The sequence below is a fragment of the Tiliqua scincoides genome, chromosome 4, assembly GCF_035046505.1.
Source record: "Tiliqua scincoides isolate rTilSci1 chromosome 4, rTilSci1.hap2, whole genome shotgun sequence".
NCBI lineage: Eukaryota > Metazoa > Chordata > Lepidosauria > Squamata > Scincidae > Tiliqua > Tiliqua scincoides.
The window spans coordinates 189,988,853-190,007,368 of NC_089824.1; the positions used below are offsets into that span (position 1 = coordinate 189,988,853).

The 18,516-nt window shown below is 42.1% G+C and overlaps 1 protein-coding gene across 3 annotated transcripts in view; it reads left to right on the forward strand.

Annotated features, from left to right (window-relative positions):
• Nucleotides 1–18,516, forward strand: part of RALGAPB (Ral GTPase activating protein non-catalytic subunit beta) — an 83,328-nt gene that overhangs the window by 47,011 nt on the left and 17,801 nt on the right. For 2 of the 3 annotated variants that reach the window (XR_010794294.1, XM_066623453.1), the window contains exons 14-23: nt 1,834–1,898; nt 2,334–2,466; nt 7,893–8,026; nt 8,915–9,097; nt 11,431–11,582; nt 12,016–12,203; nt 12,887–12,993; nt 14,791–14,943; nt 15,518–15,727; nt 17,056–17,214. Coding sequence is in view for 2 of the 3 variants with exons in the window: in XM_066623453.1 (XP_066479550.1) it covers nt 1,834–1,898; nt 2,334–2,466; nt 7,893–8,026; nt 8,915–9,097; nt 11,431–11,582; nt 12,016–12,203; nt 12,887–12,993; nt 14,791–14,943; nt 15,518–15,727; nt 17,056–17,214 (1,484 nt within the window). In the remaining variant the exon portion in view is untranslated. The remainder of the gene's footprint in view (nt 1–1,833; nt 1,899–2,333; nt 2,467–7,892; nt 8,027–8,914; nt 9,098–11,430; nt 11,583–12,015; nt 12,204–12,886; nt 12,994–14,790; nt 14,944–15,517; nt 15,728–17,055; nt 17,215–18,516) is intronic. The other variant, XM_066623454.1, reaches the window with a different exon arrangement.

Sequence of the window (18,516 nt, forward strand, 5' to 3'; positions counted from 1 at the left end):
TTCTCTGTATTAAAGGTCTTTGCAATGTGAAGGGGAGGAAACCATCAAAAGATATGGATACAAAGGGGATTTTGCATTTTTCAGAGTTGGTTTTGGCAGTTTTGGAAAACAAACTTTTGCAACCACCACAGTTCTGAGTTTAGGGAGCCATTTGGGTTATTGCAGGTAGCTTTGAGAGGCAGTGTTGATATGGTGGCAGGAAAAATGTTTCAATACAATAAAAGCATAGCTGAGCGTCCTTTTTAGAAGGCCCACCTGTTTCCCTTTCATACTTCGCATAATGTTTTTCTAAGACTTTTCTTAGACCAGTAATTTTGCTCACAACTGTTAACTGTCTTGATGTTTAGAACATTATTTATGTTTTCAGTCTAGCTTTCTTGATAGTTCTTTGCCTCAGTTTTTTCAGTTCTGTTTCAGACAGGTATTGAAAGTTGCCTTTTGTTTTAGGTGCATAATACTCATATAACTAACATCACTGGTTTGGATCCAGTGGTCTCTGTCTCCTAGCAGAACTTGCATTCAGGGAAGTGCTAATTCCACCATAGTGGAAGAGTATTGCACAAGGAAAGTCAAGTGAGATCCAGCCATGTTCTTAGATTTGGACAAGCAGGGTGTTCGTCTGAATTTCTTTGTTAGTAACTCTAATCCCTTACAGTTTACACAAAGCAAGCCTAAGTGGCTAGAGTGTGCAAGCATAGCCACATTAAATCCCCAAACCCTTAGTGCGAAGCAAACCCTAATGGGTGAAATACAAAAGTTGCTTGCTGGAAAACTTGTTTGCAGTGGAAATTTGGCCTTGCATTATGCTTGGGGATTTAAAGTGGTTGAGGTTGCCAGAGGCTGCTTCTTAGACTTTCCAATGGAAAACTCTTGGGGCTTCAGTTATTAGTATTTGTTTTGTAATGGGCAACCTAGTGTTTGTACCAACAGTTTGTGGAAAAGTGCTACCATGCCAAACCTTTTACCAAAGCATATAGGCTTATGCTTACTGTATCTCATTGGAATCCTTTCTGTTTCTTTTACAAAGCTCCTACAACACAGCAGCTAAAATGCCTGATCTTTTGGCATTTGCCTTCTGTGTTTTTGTAGCAGTTGGGTTTTTTTAATGCAATTTGAGTGTGGATTTAATGTTGTGTATTGGGCTAAGATGGACGCCATCCTTACATAAATGTAAGGCACCTCTTGTTATCTGCTGAAGTGGTTTTAAACTTATTCTCTGTTTTATAGTTGAGTCTTAATTTTAGTTCTTGGACTGTGCTTCTGAAAACCCGTTCATTGGGAAGTAGGGTCTGTTGAAATGGGACTGTTGAAAATGAGTGAGGTATGGAGTATTTAGTGAAAACGCGAACTATTGATGAATTGATGTTCAGTGTAACTGTCTTCTAGGAAAAACCAAGACATTGAAACATGAAATATAAAAGGGAAAAATTTGAAACTCCAAAACTTAAAGATATTGTTTCTTTAGCAGATTTTCACCAGGCTTCCCACTGGGGTGATGCTCTTCAACTCTACAAAATACGAACCTGGCAGGAAATTTTAGTCTTCCAGAAATTGGAAGTATTGGGTGGGTGTGCAGTTGATAGATTTTCACAAAAATTAAGGTAGGCATGTAGGTGTGTACTGTACTACTGAATACAAATCTGCAAGATTCCTGATTTTAAAAAAAATGTTAGTAATTTCATCCATGAATCTGGAGGAGAGTAGGAAGATCATTAGTAATTGCCACTAGATGCATTGGAGTAGGATTGTTTGGGGTGCGGTATAATTGCTTCATGAATTCTATCGTGCACATTTCAAATAAACCTTTGCATTTTTATTTTTTTAATTATGCAGGTGCAATGTTAAACATTGTGCAAGATTCAGCACTTCTAGAAGCCATTGATTGCCAGAGAGAAACGGTATGACTCCTATCCTTATATTGTGACAAAGCATGCCAAATGCCTTATTGGGTTATAATAGTATCATTGTTAAGAGTACAAAGGATCAGGTCCAGCCTTAGGAGATGTGGGGCCCAACTGAAAACAGTTTTTGTGGGCCCCAGGTTCACAGTCAGTCTGTAGAATCTTGGAGAAATAAAATTTATCATAGACTGTATCTTTATGGTAGAATGGAAAGCAATCAAAATGTGCACTTAAAAAGTGCATGTGAGTTAATGGACCAAATGAATCTAAGTACATTTTAATATAAAATTGCATACAAGACTAGAGTAGATTACCCTAGCACGGGGTCCAGTTGACTTAATGCCAGTCCTGCAAAGGAAGTATCCCTTGCTTATGGAAGGATAATCTGCATAGTCTTTAGCCCTTCATAGAAGTCTATTTCTGTCATAACAGAACGGTGGTGAAAATAATATCTTGAAAAGCCACAGTCGCACTAACAGTGGCATAAGCACGGCAAGTGGAGGAAGTACAGAGCCCACCACACCTGACAGCGAGAGACCAGCACAAGCTCTCCTCAGGGATTATGGTAAGGAATTGGCCTTCATAAATACTTATCCTCATAGTCTTGAGAATCCAATTTTTAAAAAATGATTTTGGACAAATACTGTTAAACATATTACGAGCGGTAAGATTTGGGGAAACTTTTATTCCTTGATATGCAAAAACAAGGAATAGCAAGAACTGGCAAAATGATGGCCATTATGTTGAGGTAGGGGAGGGGGGCCTATTTACAACAGGGATCTGGGTGGATGAGGTGTATATGAACATGTGTTCAGAGGCACATTAAACCCATAAATATCCTTCAATGAAGGATGGGCCATTCAGTATTTGGCAGGGTTGTGAGGTGTTTATGGGCAGGTTGCAACCTTTTTCCCCCTTCCAGAGCAACTCACTGATGCAGCTTCTTCGCCCTGCCACTTTTTAGCTCAGACAATAAGAGCCTTCAGGATGCTGCCAGGTACATAGAGCATCTGGTTTGCTTCCCCTAGGGCAGTGCCATCTCCATGGCTACCTCTTTTCTGCTGCTTCAGCACTGGTGCACTCAGTCCCCACTGTGATGGGGAGAAAGATGTGATTTAATGTAGTGAGTTGTGTCCCAATTCCTTATCTTCATTTTCACGCATTTTGTGTATATTTTGTGATTGCTTTTAACAAAGAATAATTGGTGTTAATCTGTGCCATGTTCTAGCACTATTTGGAGAAATCCAGGGTTCTCCAAAATGTATGTATGTTCTGTCAGCAATGTTAATATTAACCAACTGTATCTAAAGGTGTATGTATTGTGTATGCTGCAAATGTATTTAAAGAGTATTGTCCTGCATTGATAACTTGAATTTTTTTAAAATTTAACTTCAGGAAATAGCATAGCAAATCATAACTGTTTCATTTACAGCAGTTTTGCATGCTTGCCTGTAGCAACTGCATTTACTAGTTTAAAAAGAAACAGATAGGCAACCCTCTTTCCTGCACACGGGTAGCATAGATTTAACCCATTTTTGCCTGGCCCACAGGTGTGCACGTTTGATTCCTGTTGTATATATGCAACGTTGGGCAGAAATGGCTTGAACTTCCTCTGTGGATGTTGGATTGTCTAGGGGCAGCAGTTTGTTCCAACTACTTTTATATTTAAACAGCTCACCTCAGTCATTGTTCTTAACCCCTGCTAACTGGGCAACAAAGCACCTTTTTAAAGCAATGTGCTCTAATATTTATCAGGGGAGAGGAAGCAATTTTCCCTCCTCATCCCAGCACAGAAACTTTCCAGTGATTGTTGCTGGGGTGTCTTCTGATTTATGTTTATACTGTGAGCTCCCTGCGGACAGGGAACCATTTACTGATTTATTTTGTTATATAAACTGCTTTGTGAAGTACTTTTTGTTGAAAAGCAGAGTATGAATTTATTAATGGAATAGACAACTTTTAGAGTAAACACTTGATAGGTTAGTCCAGTGGTATTCAAACTAGGGCGTCGCGACGCCCCAGCCTGTGGTTCCTGGCCTCTGCCAGGTGTGGAGGCAGCCAGGAGACAGGGGGAAGGCAGCAGCGCGATCCACAGGATCGCACTGCTCAGGGGGGCTGCAGGGGCTTGGGTGCACTTTCCAAGCCTCCTGCAGCCTCCTGGGGGTGCGGGGAGCCCTGCGCAACCTTCTGCAGGGCTCCCCAGGTCAAGGAAAGGGAGAGTGGGGTGATCTGCTCTGCCTCCGCAAAAGCGGAAGTGGAGTGTGATCGCCCCACTCTCACTTTCCCTCACCTGGGGTGCCCTGCAGGCCCTCACGCAGGGCTCTCCGCGCACAGGGACGGCTGCTGCAGGGACTGGAGGGTGCATCCCAGTTCCTGCAGCCCTCTGAGCAATGCGATCCTAGGGATCACGTTGCTGCCTTCCCCCTGCCCCTGCTGCCTCCCCACCCGCCCCTGCAAAGACTTACTGCGGGTTTCAAACTCCCAGAGAGTTTGAAAACCGCAGGGTTAGTCTATCACAGGTAGTTCAAATGAGACAGGCTTTTTAGACACTGAAGCCGTTTCCATATCCCACATTTGTGGGAGAATGCAGTGTGTGGGCTGTAAAGTCACAGATTTCAAGCAAACCTCATTCCCCTGGGGGCTGGGGATAAGAATAGGCCCACTTGGCTGTACTTGTCGTAAGTGGCGACTAAACAGCCACTGGGTAGATAGGACTCGTTAGCCTGGGAATGCAGCTCATCTGAGAGAAGGAAAACTCTGATCCCAAACCTCCACTGCCTTGTGGCTACATCCAGTTATGGAAAAGGCTTCAGGAGTCAACCTCGAGGCAAAATCCAGAGCCGGAGTCCCTGAGGCAGTTCATGGCTGAACACAGTCACGTTCTGGCAACTCCTGCAACGCCACTGGAACCAACCATATTGGCTTCTGCCTTCCCATTGGACCATTGCAGCAACGTGGAGAGGGGGGATTTGCTGCATGGGTAACAGTCTATCCTCCATATCTACTTTACCCAGGCTTCGTGCACTGGAGAGGACACTGTTCCAGAACCACTATTCAGAGCGCGATACCATAGTCTTCCGAGACTGAAGGATGCCAACACATGTGTCCTCATCTTGCTTGAAACAACTGTTTACCTTGTTCAAGATGGCTCACAGCAATATAAAACAGAAATGTATTAAAATATCAAATGCATGAACAAACTATAAAACCCTTTCAAAAACAGTAATGAAACAGCAACTGAAATTAGCATTGAAATATTGTGCTAAGAAATCAGAAGAATACTCAAAGTTCTTGCAGGCTTGTTTGCATCAAGGAGCCTTTCACCTCTCTTCCCCCTCCCCCACCATCTTTTAACAGTGGAGGTACATTTACATACCTCAGCTGGGAGCTCATTCCACAGCCTCAGGGCAATAAGTTTAGTGAATTGGTTCCTATGTTATTGTATCTTAAACCAGTATAGTTTAAAATTGATTTGTGTGTGAGTTTATGTACTCAAAGGATTTCTTGTCCCACTACTTCAGGGCTGTTGTGGGCAGAATAAACAGTAATTACTATATCAAAACGTGTTAACCATTCTGTTGAGGAGCATAATCCAAAACGTCTGGTCATACATGCTATCAAATTCATATTTGCCTTGGGTAGCAATTGTGAAAAGACTGCACAATCACTTAAAGACTAAGTACCCATAATTTTCTGTAAGCAAGGGTTGGCAGAATTGCATTTATGACATGTAAAATAAATGAGCATGCTGATAGTCATAGATATTCATAACTTTCTGCTATAATAAATCAAATAGATGACTTATTGTACCATATGTTTAGCCTGAACTTAGATTTTCCCCATGGCTCTTTTATGGAGAAAACCAGACTTTAATTCAGTGTGTGTGTGTGAAGAGGATCATGATGTTACTTAAGCAATAAGTGTAGAATATAATTGTATTAGTCAAATTTCATTTTAAATGAGGCAATTTTTTAAAGCAATAATATAACTAATTTGAAAAAATTAATTTGTATTAAAAGAAGCTTTAGGATCCAATTTAACATGCTATTGGGTGACTAGAGGCACTTCTCTAGAGAAAAGCTGGCTTTCGTATTGCACACACCCCATTTCTGTTTTATTCCCCCATGTCTTATGCCATCCTGTTCTAGAGCAGAGGTCTCCAAGTGGAGACTGCTGCACCCCAGCGTGGACTGCACTAACCATTCCTCTGGGAACCTCCGCAAACCCCCCCCCTCGTGCACCCCAGTCTTTTCGCTGGCCAGCCATGTTTGGCCAAAAATCCAAGCACAAAGCCTTCTGGGGCATCGGAACCCAGGAGCGACTGGCCGGCATGAAGCAGGGGGTGCATGGAGTGGCTTTGAGGAAACTCCCCTACAGAACGGTAAGTGCTGTTTATGCGGGGAAAGGCTTAAGCAGGGCACCAGATCTGGCCTGTGGACCAGAGTCTGGAGAGCTCTGTTCATGAGAGTTCCTCAATCCTCAAGAGCATTTTGGGTGGGTTGCCTGAGAGGGATACAGGGGAAGGGAACTGCAGGCAAATTAAGGTTCAAGCCATTTTTCAAATCAATTCTGTCTTCCTGGGGACTAGATACGTTGACTATTAGTAGTAGTGACAATAATATAGTATCTCGATGCAGGTTAGACTAATTAGAACATCTTAAGTGGCTAAGAAAATATACTATATATTTTAATGTTTATTTTTGTTTCAGAATCTATAAATGAATTACCTAAAAGCTTTTATTTTTAAATTCACTTTCTTCCTTTTTTATTTTATATTTGAGAATAACTGTGTTCAAATAAGAGAACAGATTTTTGAAATATTTCCTGTTTAACAAGCATGCAGTGCAGAGAAGTAAAACAGAATGTTGTTCAGTGTATATGTAAATCCAGGCTTCATTGTTAGAAGATTTTGGGTGGGTTGGCTGAGAGGGATGCAGGCAAGTTAGGGTTCAAGTCTTTTTTTTTATGATGATGATCTTTTATAAGTATGAGGAATAATATTTAGAAAATAGCTTAATATTAATAGGTTGAATTAATTATTAATAGGTTGAAAAAAGTAATTCTAAATTAAAGCACCTCGGCTAGAACTCGTCTAGAGATCCAGTTGGTCTAGAGATCCAGTTAGAAGACATGTGGCTGTGCAAATGGGGGACAGGGGCTACATGCATGTGTACTTGGGCTGAAATACTGATTCATGAGCACCACCTGTCCTTCTGAAGAGATGAAAAACTGTCTCACCAGAAATGTGTAACAGGTGTCTGCCTGGGAAAGCACCAGCACAACCTATTCCTTTCATGCATGTTTCCTTCTAGTGGATCAGGCTACTTCTGTGTCTACCCGTTAGACTACTGTGTCTTGCAGCTACTTACCTGGCAAAACTTGTTGGATTTACAGGAAAAACTATTTTTTGGAGAACACGGGTGTCATTTTAAGTGATTTTAAAAAGTCAGCCTGAAGCGTGGAGAACTTTTGTGCTCACGTAATCTGGTGACTTGGATATCTATAACCAAGTACAGGTTTTTCTAATTAAAAAGGTTTGCTATTCTTAACTAGATGTTATGCTTTTGTTGTGCATAACAGTTTTGGAGTGGAGCTGTTTAATGAAACTCATTGTTCTACCTGAACTGTCAAGATGGAAAACCATCTTTCCCAAGAGTTTCAGTGGAAACAACTGTAAAGTTAAATTCACACTAATATTCTGCATTTAAATCTAAAATATTTTAAAAGTACATGTAGGAATTAGTCAAACTTCCCCAGAGTTTATGCAAAATCTTCTTAGATTGGCATGTAGCATCTTCAGTTAACATTCAGATTGTAAATCAGTTATTTTGATCTGTGTGAATTGTTGAATGTTTTGCTTCTCAAATTTTCTGTTTTCTGTGTGTACTGTGGCTGCTTTAGCTTCTGCCTGATGGATTGCTTTGCTGGTTGTTACTAATGCCTAGTTGTTTTCCCTCTCTGTGGTGTGTGGTATTGGGGTTTATATCCTAGCTCTTCATACAGATACAGCAGCCGGACTCCTGATTCGCAGCATTCATTTGGTAACGCAGAGACTGAACGCTCAGTGGAGACAGGAAATGAGCATTTCACTAGCAGCATTAGAGCTTCTTTCTGGTTTGGCAAAGGTCAGTATCGGTTAGCCTCGCTCCTGGACATTGTTAGGCTGTGGGATTTGGGTTCAGGTTTTCTGTCATTCCTAGCTAGAGGTTCCTGTCTGATTTCATGGGGAAATGTTGTTGGGGAACATCTTGTTGGGGAACATCTAACAGAGCTAGCAAAATCACATGTTTAATGTTGAGGAGCCACTTCTTCCATGTTATATATACTGATATAAATGTAAATAGGTAAAAGATAGCATTGTGTCTTAAAAAATAAATGGCAAAGCAGATAGAAGACTACCCAGATCCACAATTCCTGTCTTGCTTGTTTCATTATGTATCACCATTGGGCTTCTTTTAGTGCTTTTAATAATAATAATAACAACAATAACAACAACTGGGTATTTATATACCGCCTTTCTGGTCACGGATTACTCCTCTGACTTTATTCAAAGCAGTTTACATAGGCAGGCTGTTTCTAAATACCCAAGGGGATTTTTACAATCACAGAAAGGTTCTGTCTTGCAAGAACCACACAACATTTCAGATGGAACTTTCTGGTCTGGTATCACTTCTGGCCTCCAGTTGCCTTCCACGCAGGCTGACAAGCAGCTCCTTCATCTCTCACTTGAAAGGCAGCCAAGACGGTTCTTTGCTCACACCAAAGAGCAGGTGGAATAACTCAGCTTGGCTTGTCAGCTGCTTCAAGGTCTCGCCATTCCCGGAGCTGCCAGTGGCCTTGAACTGGCGACCTTCCGATGTTACCTTCGGGCAACAGAGGCCCTACCTTCTAGACCAGAATGCCGTGCTTTATATTTTATAAAAGACTTGTACTTTGGAACAACAAAACAGATATTTTGGGTGACTTCCTGAAGAGGTCTCCTTCTGAACATCTGTCTGTGCTGCTTACTCCAGGTGAAAGTTGGTGCTGATGCTCCTGAAAGGAAGAGAGCAATTAGCAGTGTGTGCTGTTACATTGTGTTCCAATGCAGTCGTCCAGCCCCTCTCCACTCCAGAGATCTTCACTCCATGATAGTAGCAGCATTTCAGTGTCTCTGTGTCTGGCTCACTGAACATCCAGACATACTTGATGAAAAGGTGAGTGAAATAGCACCTTTCCTAATTATTTATAGAGAGATGAAATACTTTTTCTACACAGTTTTTAGCATTTGAAATCACAACCTCTTTTATTCAGTGGTAATGTGTTTCCATGTTTGTTTGCAGAATTAACTAGAAGCTGTAAAGCAGGGATATAAAGGTGAGGGACATAACCACCGAGTAGTTGCCTTGAGAGCCATGACCATAATGATTTACTACTTGCAAAATATCAATTCTGGCTGAGTTGAATAGCAAACCATTTGTTCTATCCCAGGCAGTAAAGTTGAGGGGGGAAAAGAAGATATGGTTGCTTTATCTGTGGGAAGCTAACTATTCTTAAACAGTTTCATTGGTTCCCAAAATTTGCACTGCAGCAAGCTCACATGGGCACTGCAGGATGTTCCCCAGCAGCCTTTTCTTCCTAGATGCGGCCATCTTGGATTGCACAAGATATTGTGTGTACCAAGATGGCGGCTTTTATCTTCCTGGCTTTCCCAGGTGCCGCCATCTTGGATTACATGAGATTTTGGATGATCCAAGATGGTGTCTCCCAGGAGGCCACCACAAGAGAAGGACCCTGTGACCACAGTAAGTATGCGAATCGCTGAGTTAAACAATAACTAAAATGTGTAATGCATATGTATATGTGCTTTGTGTCATATACATATGAAGCTGCCTTATACTAAGTTATACCATTGTATTCTAGAAACCCCAAGCACATACATTCCAATTCCCTAAAAGGGAGCAATCAAAAGCTCACCAGTGGCTTAGTGTGACATATAGCAGCAGCTAATGGTGAGTCAATTACTTATCTCTAAGGACATAGTTTCCTATGTCTTAAGGTCTTTCAAAAATTTGTGTAGAAGTTGGTAGGGGTTCCAAGAAGCTAATATGGGTCTGAAATCCAGTGTTAGGAAAACCCTGCGGGGCTTGACTCGAGTCAAGTCTCTGAGTCACTGCTCCCTTGACTCAACTCAAAAAAGAGTCCTGACTGGGGCACTTTCTGAGTCTCCAAGATACCCTTTAGTGACTCATGGACTCAAGTCCCCTCCTTTAAAAAACCTGCCGTGGAAAAAAATGGGGCTGCTGCCAGACTCAATATGTCGGTCAGAGTCTCTTTAAACGCTTCCCTGCTGTCCCCGCCTATCTGTAAACAGGGTTGGAGGGACTGAGTGAAAGCTGGGACAGAAGCGGTGAGAGGGAGAAGGAGGGTCACAAATAGCAGCTGGGAGGCTTACCAGGGCAACCCAATCCTTGCAGCAGTACTCAGAAGTAGTCCCACTTTAGCTGGTCATTCAGTGGGGCTTCCTCCCCCAAATAACAACAGAGCCAAGCCATAAGGCTGGAAAAGCAGCACCAGGCAAAAGATTTTCCTCCTGCCTCCCTGGGCTTTTGCAGCCAATTGTAAGGCAAGAAACTCCTTGGGCTCCTTCTCCTGATCTCCCTCAGCCAATAAAATTATCTGAATACCCATAGTTGGTCCAATGATCATTGGTTCTTTCCTATCAGAGATGGAGAAAAAGAACTAACTTCCGCCTCCCCCCTCAGGCCCGATTCACTAACCCTTTCCTGCCTCCCACCTGAACTCCCTGCTGCTTGCCGGTCACAATTATGGCCCCATGCCCCACAAGGTTTTCCATGTGGCGAAAACAGTAAGCAAGCACCCCCAGACACAGACAGACTTGAGTCAGCATGTGTGGGGATGAGTGCCAAGTCAGGGGTGCACTGACTCGAGTCTTTTTCAGAGTCTTCCATGCTTGCAACTCATGAGTCACTGAGTCACCCAAAATCATGCGTTTCTGCGATTTGAGTCCAAGTCAACTGACTCAAGTTCCCAACACTGCTAAAATCTGAAGTATAACCACTGGTCTGTATTTTTTGAGACCCCTGATATGCTATCCAGTCTGTATTTATAACCCTGCTAACTGGATAAGAGGCACTTTTTCAAGTGGGTGCTTCCCTTTTATTTAGCAGAGGGAGAGTAACTGGCCCTCCTCACCATAGCAGTGTCTTTTCCTAGTGGCTGTCCTCTGGTGATCTTTTGCATTTTTTTAGATTGTGAGCCCTTTGGGGACAGGAAACCATTAGTTATTTGATTTTCTCTGTAAACTGCTTTGTGAACTTTCATTGAAAAGCGGTATATAAATACTATTAATATCTCCTCCCTTTTGCAGTTTGAGTGGAGCATGTCCTAAAAGATTTAATGCAGTACTATTCTTTCAGAACTACCAAAGTACTTTCAGTGTCTCTGATAAGAAGTGCTGGTAGATTTGTTTATGGTGCAATGGATTTACCAAATAGCTGAGGAGTGGTTCTGGTTCTTTCTTGACAAGGACTGTTTAAAAGAAGTGCTGGAGATTGTGGAATTGGGCATCTCAGGAAGTAAATCCAGGAACAGTGAACAAGAGGTCAAGTACAAAGGAGATAAAGAGTTAAATCCTGCTTCTATGAGGGTGAAGGATGCAGCTGAAGCGACCCTCACATGGTATGGAAGGTTCCTAAAAATAATTCACTTGTCTGGCAATGTGGAGGTACTCAGAAAACATTTGATTCTTGATAACCAACTCTTCATTCATGAGGGGCTAAATTTTTCCTAGCTGAGTTGCTAAGGATACCAAATGCTGCTTAGGCTTCAAAAGCATTAGGAAAATTTCTTTAGAGAGAACTTTTAATTTCATGTCTGGGGTTTACAGAAAGGAGTTCGTGTTTCAAAGGCATTCTCCAATTTTTGTGTTAAAGACTTTCCATTTGAACATTAATATCTGCATTTGAGTATTGATTCTTTTAGCTATGATCACGTGTGCACGAATAGCAGCTTATCAAACAAGATGCCTTAAATACAACTGTTATTTCCAGCATTATAAAAGTGGATTTTACTAGAGACTATATTTTGACCAAACTTTTCTCTTGGTGTGCAGCATCATGCAAATACTTGGAGCTTTTCCTTCACCCAGTGGCCCTGCTTCCCCTTGCAGCTTGGTAAATGAGATCACCTTAATTAAATGCTCTCGCCTACCTTCCATAAACAAATACAGTTTCCGCTACTTTGTCCTGGACAACAGCGTCATTCTTGCAATGTTGGAGCAGCCCCTAGGAAATGAGCAAAGTGAGTAACATGTCCTTTTCTCAAGCAGGTATATCACTGTCAACCCACAGATGGCTGTGGATTTGTATGCTGCATCACATAATGTGCACTCCAGTTCCGTCCAGAGGCAGCACACGTCTGAGCGCTACCTCTGCAAGACTCAGACTGAGGGAAATCACGCCTCTTGTGCGACTTCCAGTTTCACTTGGTTGTTGCGACACGTGGTTGTCACATATGCGATCCCAGCACAAGCTGTTGGGTCGCTAAGGGGCGTGCACCTGTATTAAATTGTATTTAGGTCTTGGTTTCTGTTACTCTGGTTGATTCTGTTGTAGCTCAAGGCATAGGATTTTCTTAGTTGTGAGCAACTTAGACCATAGTAAAGTGATAGCAATTTGAGGTCTTTCTGTATTGGAGAAAGCCGGGGTAGGCCACCAGGTAAATTAAAAAGGCCTTTCCAGCCCCACCTTCCTTGAAAACTTAAGGTGGCGGAGGGGGAAGGCTCAGAATGGTCTTCTGCACAGTTTCATGAGTGCCCTACACACCACCAGGCATGATCGAGCCCATCTTTAAAATGTTAGACTGGTTAATTGAGCTTGTAAACCTTTTGGTAAGATAGATCATTCTGAAAAATTAGTTTCCTGTTTGTTTCATCACTGTTAATATAATAGACTTCTGTTCGTGCTTTTTGTTTTTTTTTTCAGATGACTTTTTCCCTGCAGTCACAATTCTGATCCGTGGGATGTCTGGAAGGCATGCATGGGCTCAGCAACTTTGCCTTTTGCCGAAAGGAGCCAAAGCAAATCAAAAGGTCTTTATTGAAACTTGTAGTGAAACTATATGCTACATTGGAAATCCACCTCCAAACAGCTATGAGATATCCACAGAAGTAGGAAATCTTAGTATCCTTCATGTCATGAATTACTAGTTTTAGTAGAAACTTGTTGATGATGTCTCCATTCTGTGTTGTATGTCCCTTGCCTCCCATAGCTCCAAGCTGTTCAGTAGAGCAGTGTTACTCAAACGGTCCACTGTTGAAGACTGGCAGTTTTTAATATGTGTATGTCTGGAGCACTCAGGCTTAATTGGTCTTTCTTGCTACCTTCTTCTAGCTTCTCAGAGCCTCTCACAAGGCTTGGTGTGCATCCAAGTCATGTGGCAAGCTTCAGGAAACTGAGAAAGTTTTTAGTATTAATAATCTTCCTATCTAATTCATGGAATGGTAGTGCCCCTTGTCCCCAAAGGTTTCATAATATGTAATATTATTGTTAATGTTTCTATACCACTTTTCACCAATATGTTTGCTGTGCTGATGCTGCTGTTTTGGTATAATATGTCTTAAAAGGAGAGTGTTGTTGAGCAGTATAGCTGCCAAAGAATCTCTTGAGCCACTTCCATACCATTTAGGAGATGGGAGTTGCACTCTTGTGAGTTAAATCCATATCTGAAGTTCTGCTTAGACTCATTGGCAAAATCCTGTTCACTGTTTGCATTGGCAGAGCATGCTCACAAGGATGGTCCCAATCTGATGAATGCAGGCCCCAACAAACACTCAAGAAGGGACTGCTGACATTTCCTTGTTAAAACCGACAAGGAAAATGTATTGAGCACTATGGAAAGCAAAACTGAGCCAAACATGCACATTTACTCATGAGTAGGCAAACATGCCTTGGCTCCTATCAAAAGGCCATGCGAAGGGGAACACAAAACCACCAAATGTGGAGCTCAACAAATGCTCCAGAAGGTGGTCATTCTTCCCCACCACCACCACCATAGTTAAAAGGATAAAAACAGGCTTGACTAGCTATTAAGGTGAAACTGTTAAAAGTCATGAAGCCCGATAGACAGTGCTTCCCAAACATTTTAGCACTGGGACCCACTTTTAAAACTCAATCTATTGCGACCCACTGAGATTTACTAAGGAAAAAAGATATAGAAAAGAATAATTTTTATTAATTAATAATAATCAGGGTCCTGTGCTCCCAAGGCTGCTAGAGACCTATGTGCAGGCAGACATTTGTTACACTCTCCCTAGAAATGGAGTTCAAGGACTCTTCTCCCAAACCTTAACAGTCATTCCAGGGCACCCAGAAGGCTGAACTGGACAGCAAGATGTACAGTTAAGCTCTTCCAGGCCAGACAAAGGGCTGAAACTGGGATTGCAAGTGATCTGTGGCCCACCAAGTAGTAGAGAAAATGTGACATTTTAATTTGGGGGTATGAAGATTACCACATACCAAGAGTTTGCATTCCAGCCCCAAGAGTGGTCTCTCCATCTCGCTTACCCACTGTTATTTTCTTCTGCAAACTTAGGCAAGGGTGCTTGCAAAAAAGATTTTTTAATATAGCAATTTTTCACAATCCACCAAAAATCAGCTTGTGACCCACTAGTCAATCTTGACCCACAGTTTGGGAAACACTGCAATAGTGTCATTTTAAAAAGTGAGTCCTGGTGCTAAAAAGTTTAGAAACCACTAAAATAGAAGATAAAATACTTAATTTTTAAAAAAAACACACCCTGTTGGTATCTGTGTCAGCAATAAATTATTGCTATTTGAATAATGATATCTGACACATTTAACTATGATTGCTTTCTTCTTTGTTACAGTTGTTTGCCCCTGAACCTCGACCTGCTCCTAAAAATGATGTAGGGCTCAAATATAGCGTGAAACACCGACCATTTCCTGAGGAAGTGGACAAGATTCCTTTTGTGAAAGCTGACCTAAGCATTCCAGACTTACACGAAATAGTTACTGAGGAAGTAAGAGGATTATACTTCTTTTAATTTCCTTTATTGTCTTGTGCAACAAAGTCTGTCAATTCTTGCAGGGTAATGTGATCACTTTCAGTAATGTTCATAGCTTTGCTTCCGTTTACACACATATTCCTGATGAAAAGGAAAGTCAGTGTGCACTGCAGCAGCCCCTGTCCACTTGAATGTGGAATACTTTCCATTGCACTCTCTGTTTAGAAACTGAGTCAAGTGATACTGAAGCATGTGTTTTTCAGGAAGTTGCTGGCAGATTGCAATGAAATATTATATTCTGATCCTTTCCATATCCTATGAAGGTGAAAAGTCAGTCAGTGTTGGTTGTGTTAACATTTGTTGCAGCTGTCCTTTAGGTCCGAGTGTCACAGTGCAGGTGTGTTTATCCCTTAACCTAGTCAGATTTTATTCGACAGAAGGCTGGTGTGAAATTGCTGCAGCAGCTTTCCAGGTGCTCTGCTTCAGTGCTCTTTTGGCTTAGCGGAGGAGGTGCTGTTGTTCTTCCAAGGCTGTTACTGCACTCAGCAATTTTCACTTTCTGAAATGTGGTTGTTTAAATACATTTCAGCTGGAAGAGCGGCATGAGAAGCTGAGAAATGGTATGGATCAGCAAGTTCTTTACGAGAAGTCTATAGATCAGCAGATGGAAGAAGAGTGGCGAAAGAAGAACTTCCCTGATCCAGTCACAGAGTGTAAACCACCGCCTCCTGCACAGGAGTTCCAGACCGCACGCCTCTTCCTCTCTCACTTTGGATTTCTGTCCCTAGAAGCATTGAAGGTGACTGGAAACCATCTGATAGTGTGTAGTTTGCTTCAAACACTGCCAGTATTGGTCAGTGCTACTACTGTTCTGGTCCAGTACTTTGCAGTGTACATTAGGCAGAGCTGTAAAAAGTAGAGCAGAATGATAAAACGGTCACAGAACTGCAAACATTTTTTTTCTGGAATGAGTTGACCATTGTGACACCATTCACCTTTGCCAGTAGAAGATTGGATTTCTTATGGGTTTGAAAATTAGGGATATAGGGGGACAACTATTTGAACATAAGAAGAGCCCTGCTGAATCAGGCCAAGTGCCCATCTAGTCCAATTCCTTTATCTCACAGTGGCCCACCAGATGCCTGTGGGAGCACCCAAGACAACAAGATACGTGTATCCTGTTGCCACTGCCTTGCATCTGGCTTTCAGAGAGAGACTCTAAAACCTGGAGGCTGGAGCTCAAGCTTTAAAAATGATATTTTTGTGTGATAGCATTATGTTGTCTATGGAGAAGAAATCTCTATTACTTGGATTGTATCCATAAGCTTCATTCTTTATAGGTCTGTTGAGCATATGTGTTTTCCATAATGCCCCCTAGATTGTCAGTGGGATACAGTGGGCCCTCGGTATCCAAGGGGTAACTATTCCAGGACCCACCTCAGATACCGAAATGCACCAGTAATGGAATCCACGGACCTCCACCCCTCTAATCCTCTGGAGATGACAAGAGCTGTGCCCTTCTTGCCTCTGGAGGATGTTCTGAAGGCCAGGGAGGATTCCGAGATGGTTTGCCATTCAGGCACTGACCAGAGCTGCTTAGCTTTGTCAAATTTGCTGCATCATGTGCTTTCAGGCCATGCTCTGGGATTACAAAGCAAAGCTGTGTTAGACACTATTAAAACCTGAATCTTATTTGGCAAAATCAGTATATACAGGTGTGCCCCCATATCCACTGGGATTCCATTCCAGAACCCCCTACAGTTAAGTGAAACTGTGGACCTGAGGGAATGCCCCCCCACCTTCTGGAGTGCTGAAATAGGTTTGAATCAGCCGAAACCTTGAATCAGGTTTTTGACTGAAAACTGGAAAGGACGTTTTTGGCTTATAATCGTCATTCTGAGCCCAGCAGACAACGTGGGCAGACTCTCCAGAGATGAGGGGAGCAGAGCTTACCTCCAGAGGGTGCACACACAGGGGACACCCTGCAGACCTTATCCACAGATAAGTGAAACTGCAGATACAGGATCGCCTGTATTAGCAAATTGAAATGGTTCATCACAGTTCAGATAATCACAAAAATTGTTTAAAAGTATACAATCTAAGTTGCTGCATTGTTTGGTTTGTTAGGAACCTGCTAACAGCAGGCTACCTCCTCACCTGATTGCACTTGATTCTTCTCTACCTGGGTTTTTTGAAGACATCGGCTACCTGGATCTGCTGCCCTGTCGTCCTTTTGACACTGTGTTCGTTTTCTACATGAAGGCAGGCCAAAAAACAAGCCAAGAAGTAAGCAACATGTTGGTTTGCTGTGTTTTTAAACAATGTTGTCAGTTGGTGAGACTGTGTGTGGTAAGGTAACAGGAAAAAAAACAGAAGTGCATAATCCTGTACAATTCAGATTACAACAGTATTGTGAAAGCATAACCTGATATAATGCATCTTCTTGATAACCCCTGAGATCTGGGCCTCACTGCATTATAAAATGTCATGTACAGTTTCCTAGCAATGTTTAGTGCAATCAGTAAGATTTGTTATTTTTGCATCACCCTCAATCCTGTGAAGCATTTTACAGTATTTTACAAATAAAAAAAAGATTCTCCCCCCCCCCAATCATCACAGAAAATACATTTGGTCCTCTCTTTAACATAACTTTATTATTTTCTTTTGGTATTTTCACTAAGGTTTGCAGTCAAGGGTCACTGTCAGCTCTCTAGGAATGTGCCAAACTGTGTGTACTCTGCACTTGAAAATCACAAAAATCAAAATTCTGAACTAAGAATGCACATTCTGTGTCATAGCTGGATTTAGCAATCTGTATTGGTTTAATGCAAATCCATCTTATTTGTATATATCTTTAATTTTGCAGAATTTGCTTCAGTTACTGTTTCTGCTAGTCATGCAACAGGGCAGTGAGTTACGTGAGCATGTAGGGCCTGGCTTCTGACCACTGAAAATGTTATGCTGGAGCTCTTCTGGCATCTGAGACTTCACCAGATTGTACCCATGCAAATTTCAAGTATTGCTTCATCTCCATTATAGCCTAGGAATATTCTTAAGCAAATGTGCAAAAACAAAGTATTTCAGGGATTTAAAGATCAAATAGCATGTCTTTTCCCCTCTGTACTTGAACTGAAATATGGAATACACATGTCTGTGTGATATTCCTTGTTGATGTAGGCAATGTGTACAATATAGCCCCTGTATTTGTTATGCTAAAAACACAGCACTTGCTTGTGTTGCATCTGTCTCCCCATTTCAAAATTGGTTTTGATTTTCAAAATAGCATAGTATAGTTGGCAACCTTCAGTCTTGGAAGACTGTGGTATTGCGCTCTGAATGGTGGTTCTGGAACAGCGTCTAGTGTGGCTGAAAAGGCCGATTTGGGAGTGACAATCCCTTCCACACTGGGAGCAAGTGCAGTCTGTCCCTGGTCTGTCTCCCTGGCTATGGGCCTTACCTCTTTGCCTCAGTCTGTTGACCAAGTGTCTCTTCAAACTGGAAGAGGCCATGCTGCACAGCCTGCCTCCAAGCGGGCTGCTCAGAGGCCAGGGTTTCCCACCTGTTGCGGTCCATTCCTAAGGCCTTCAG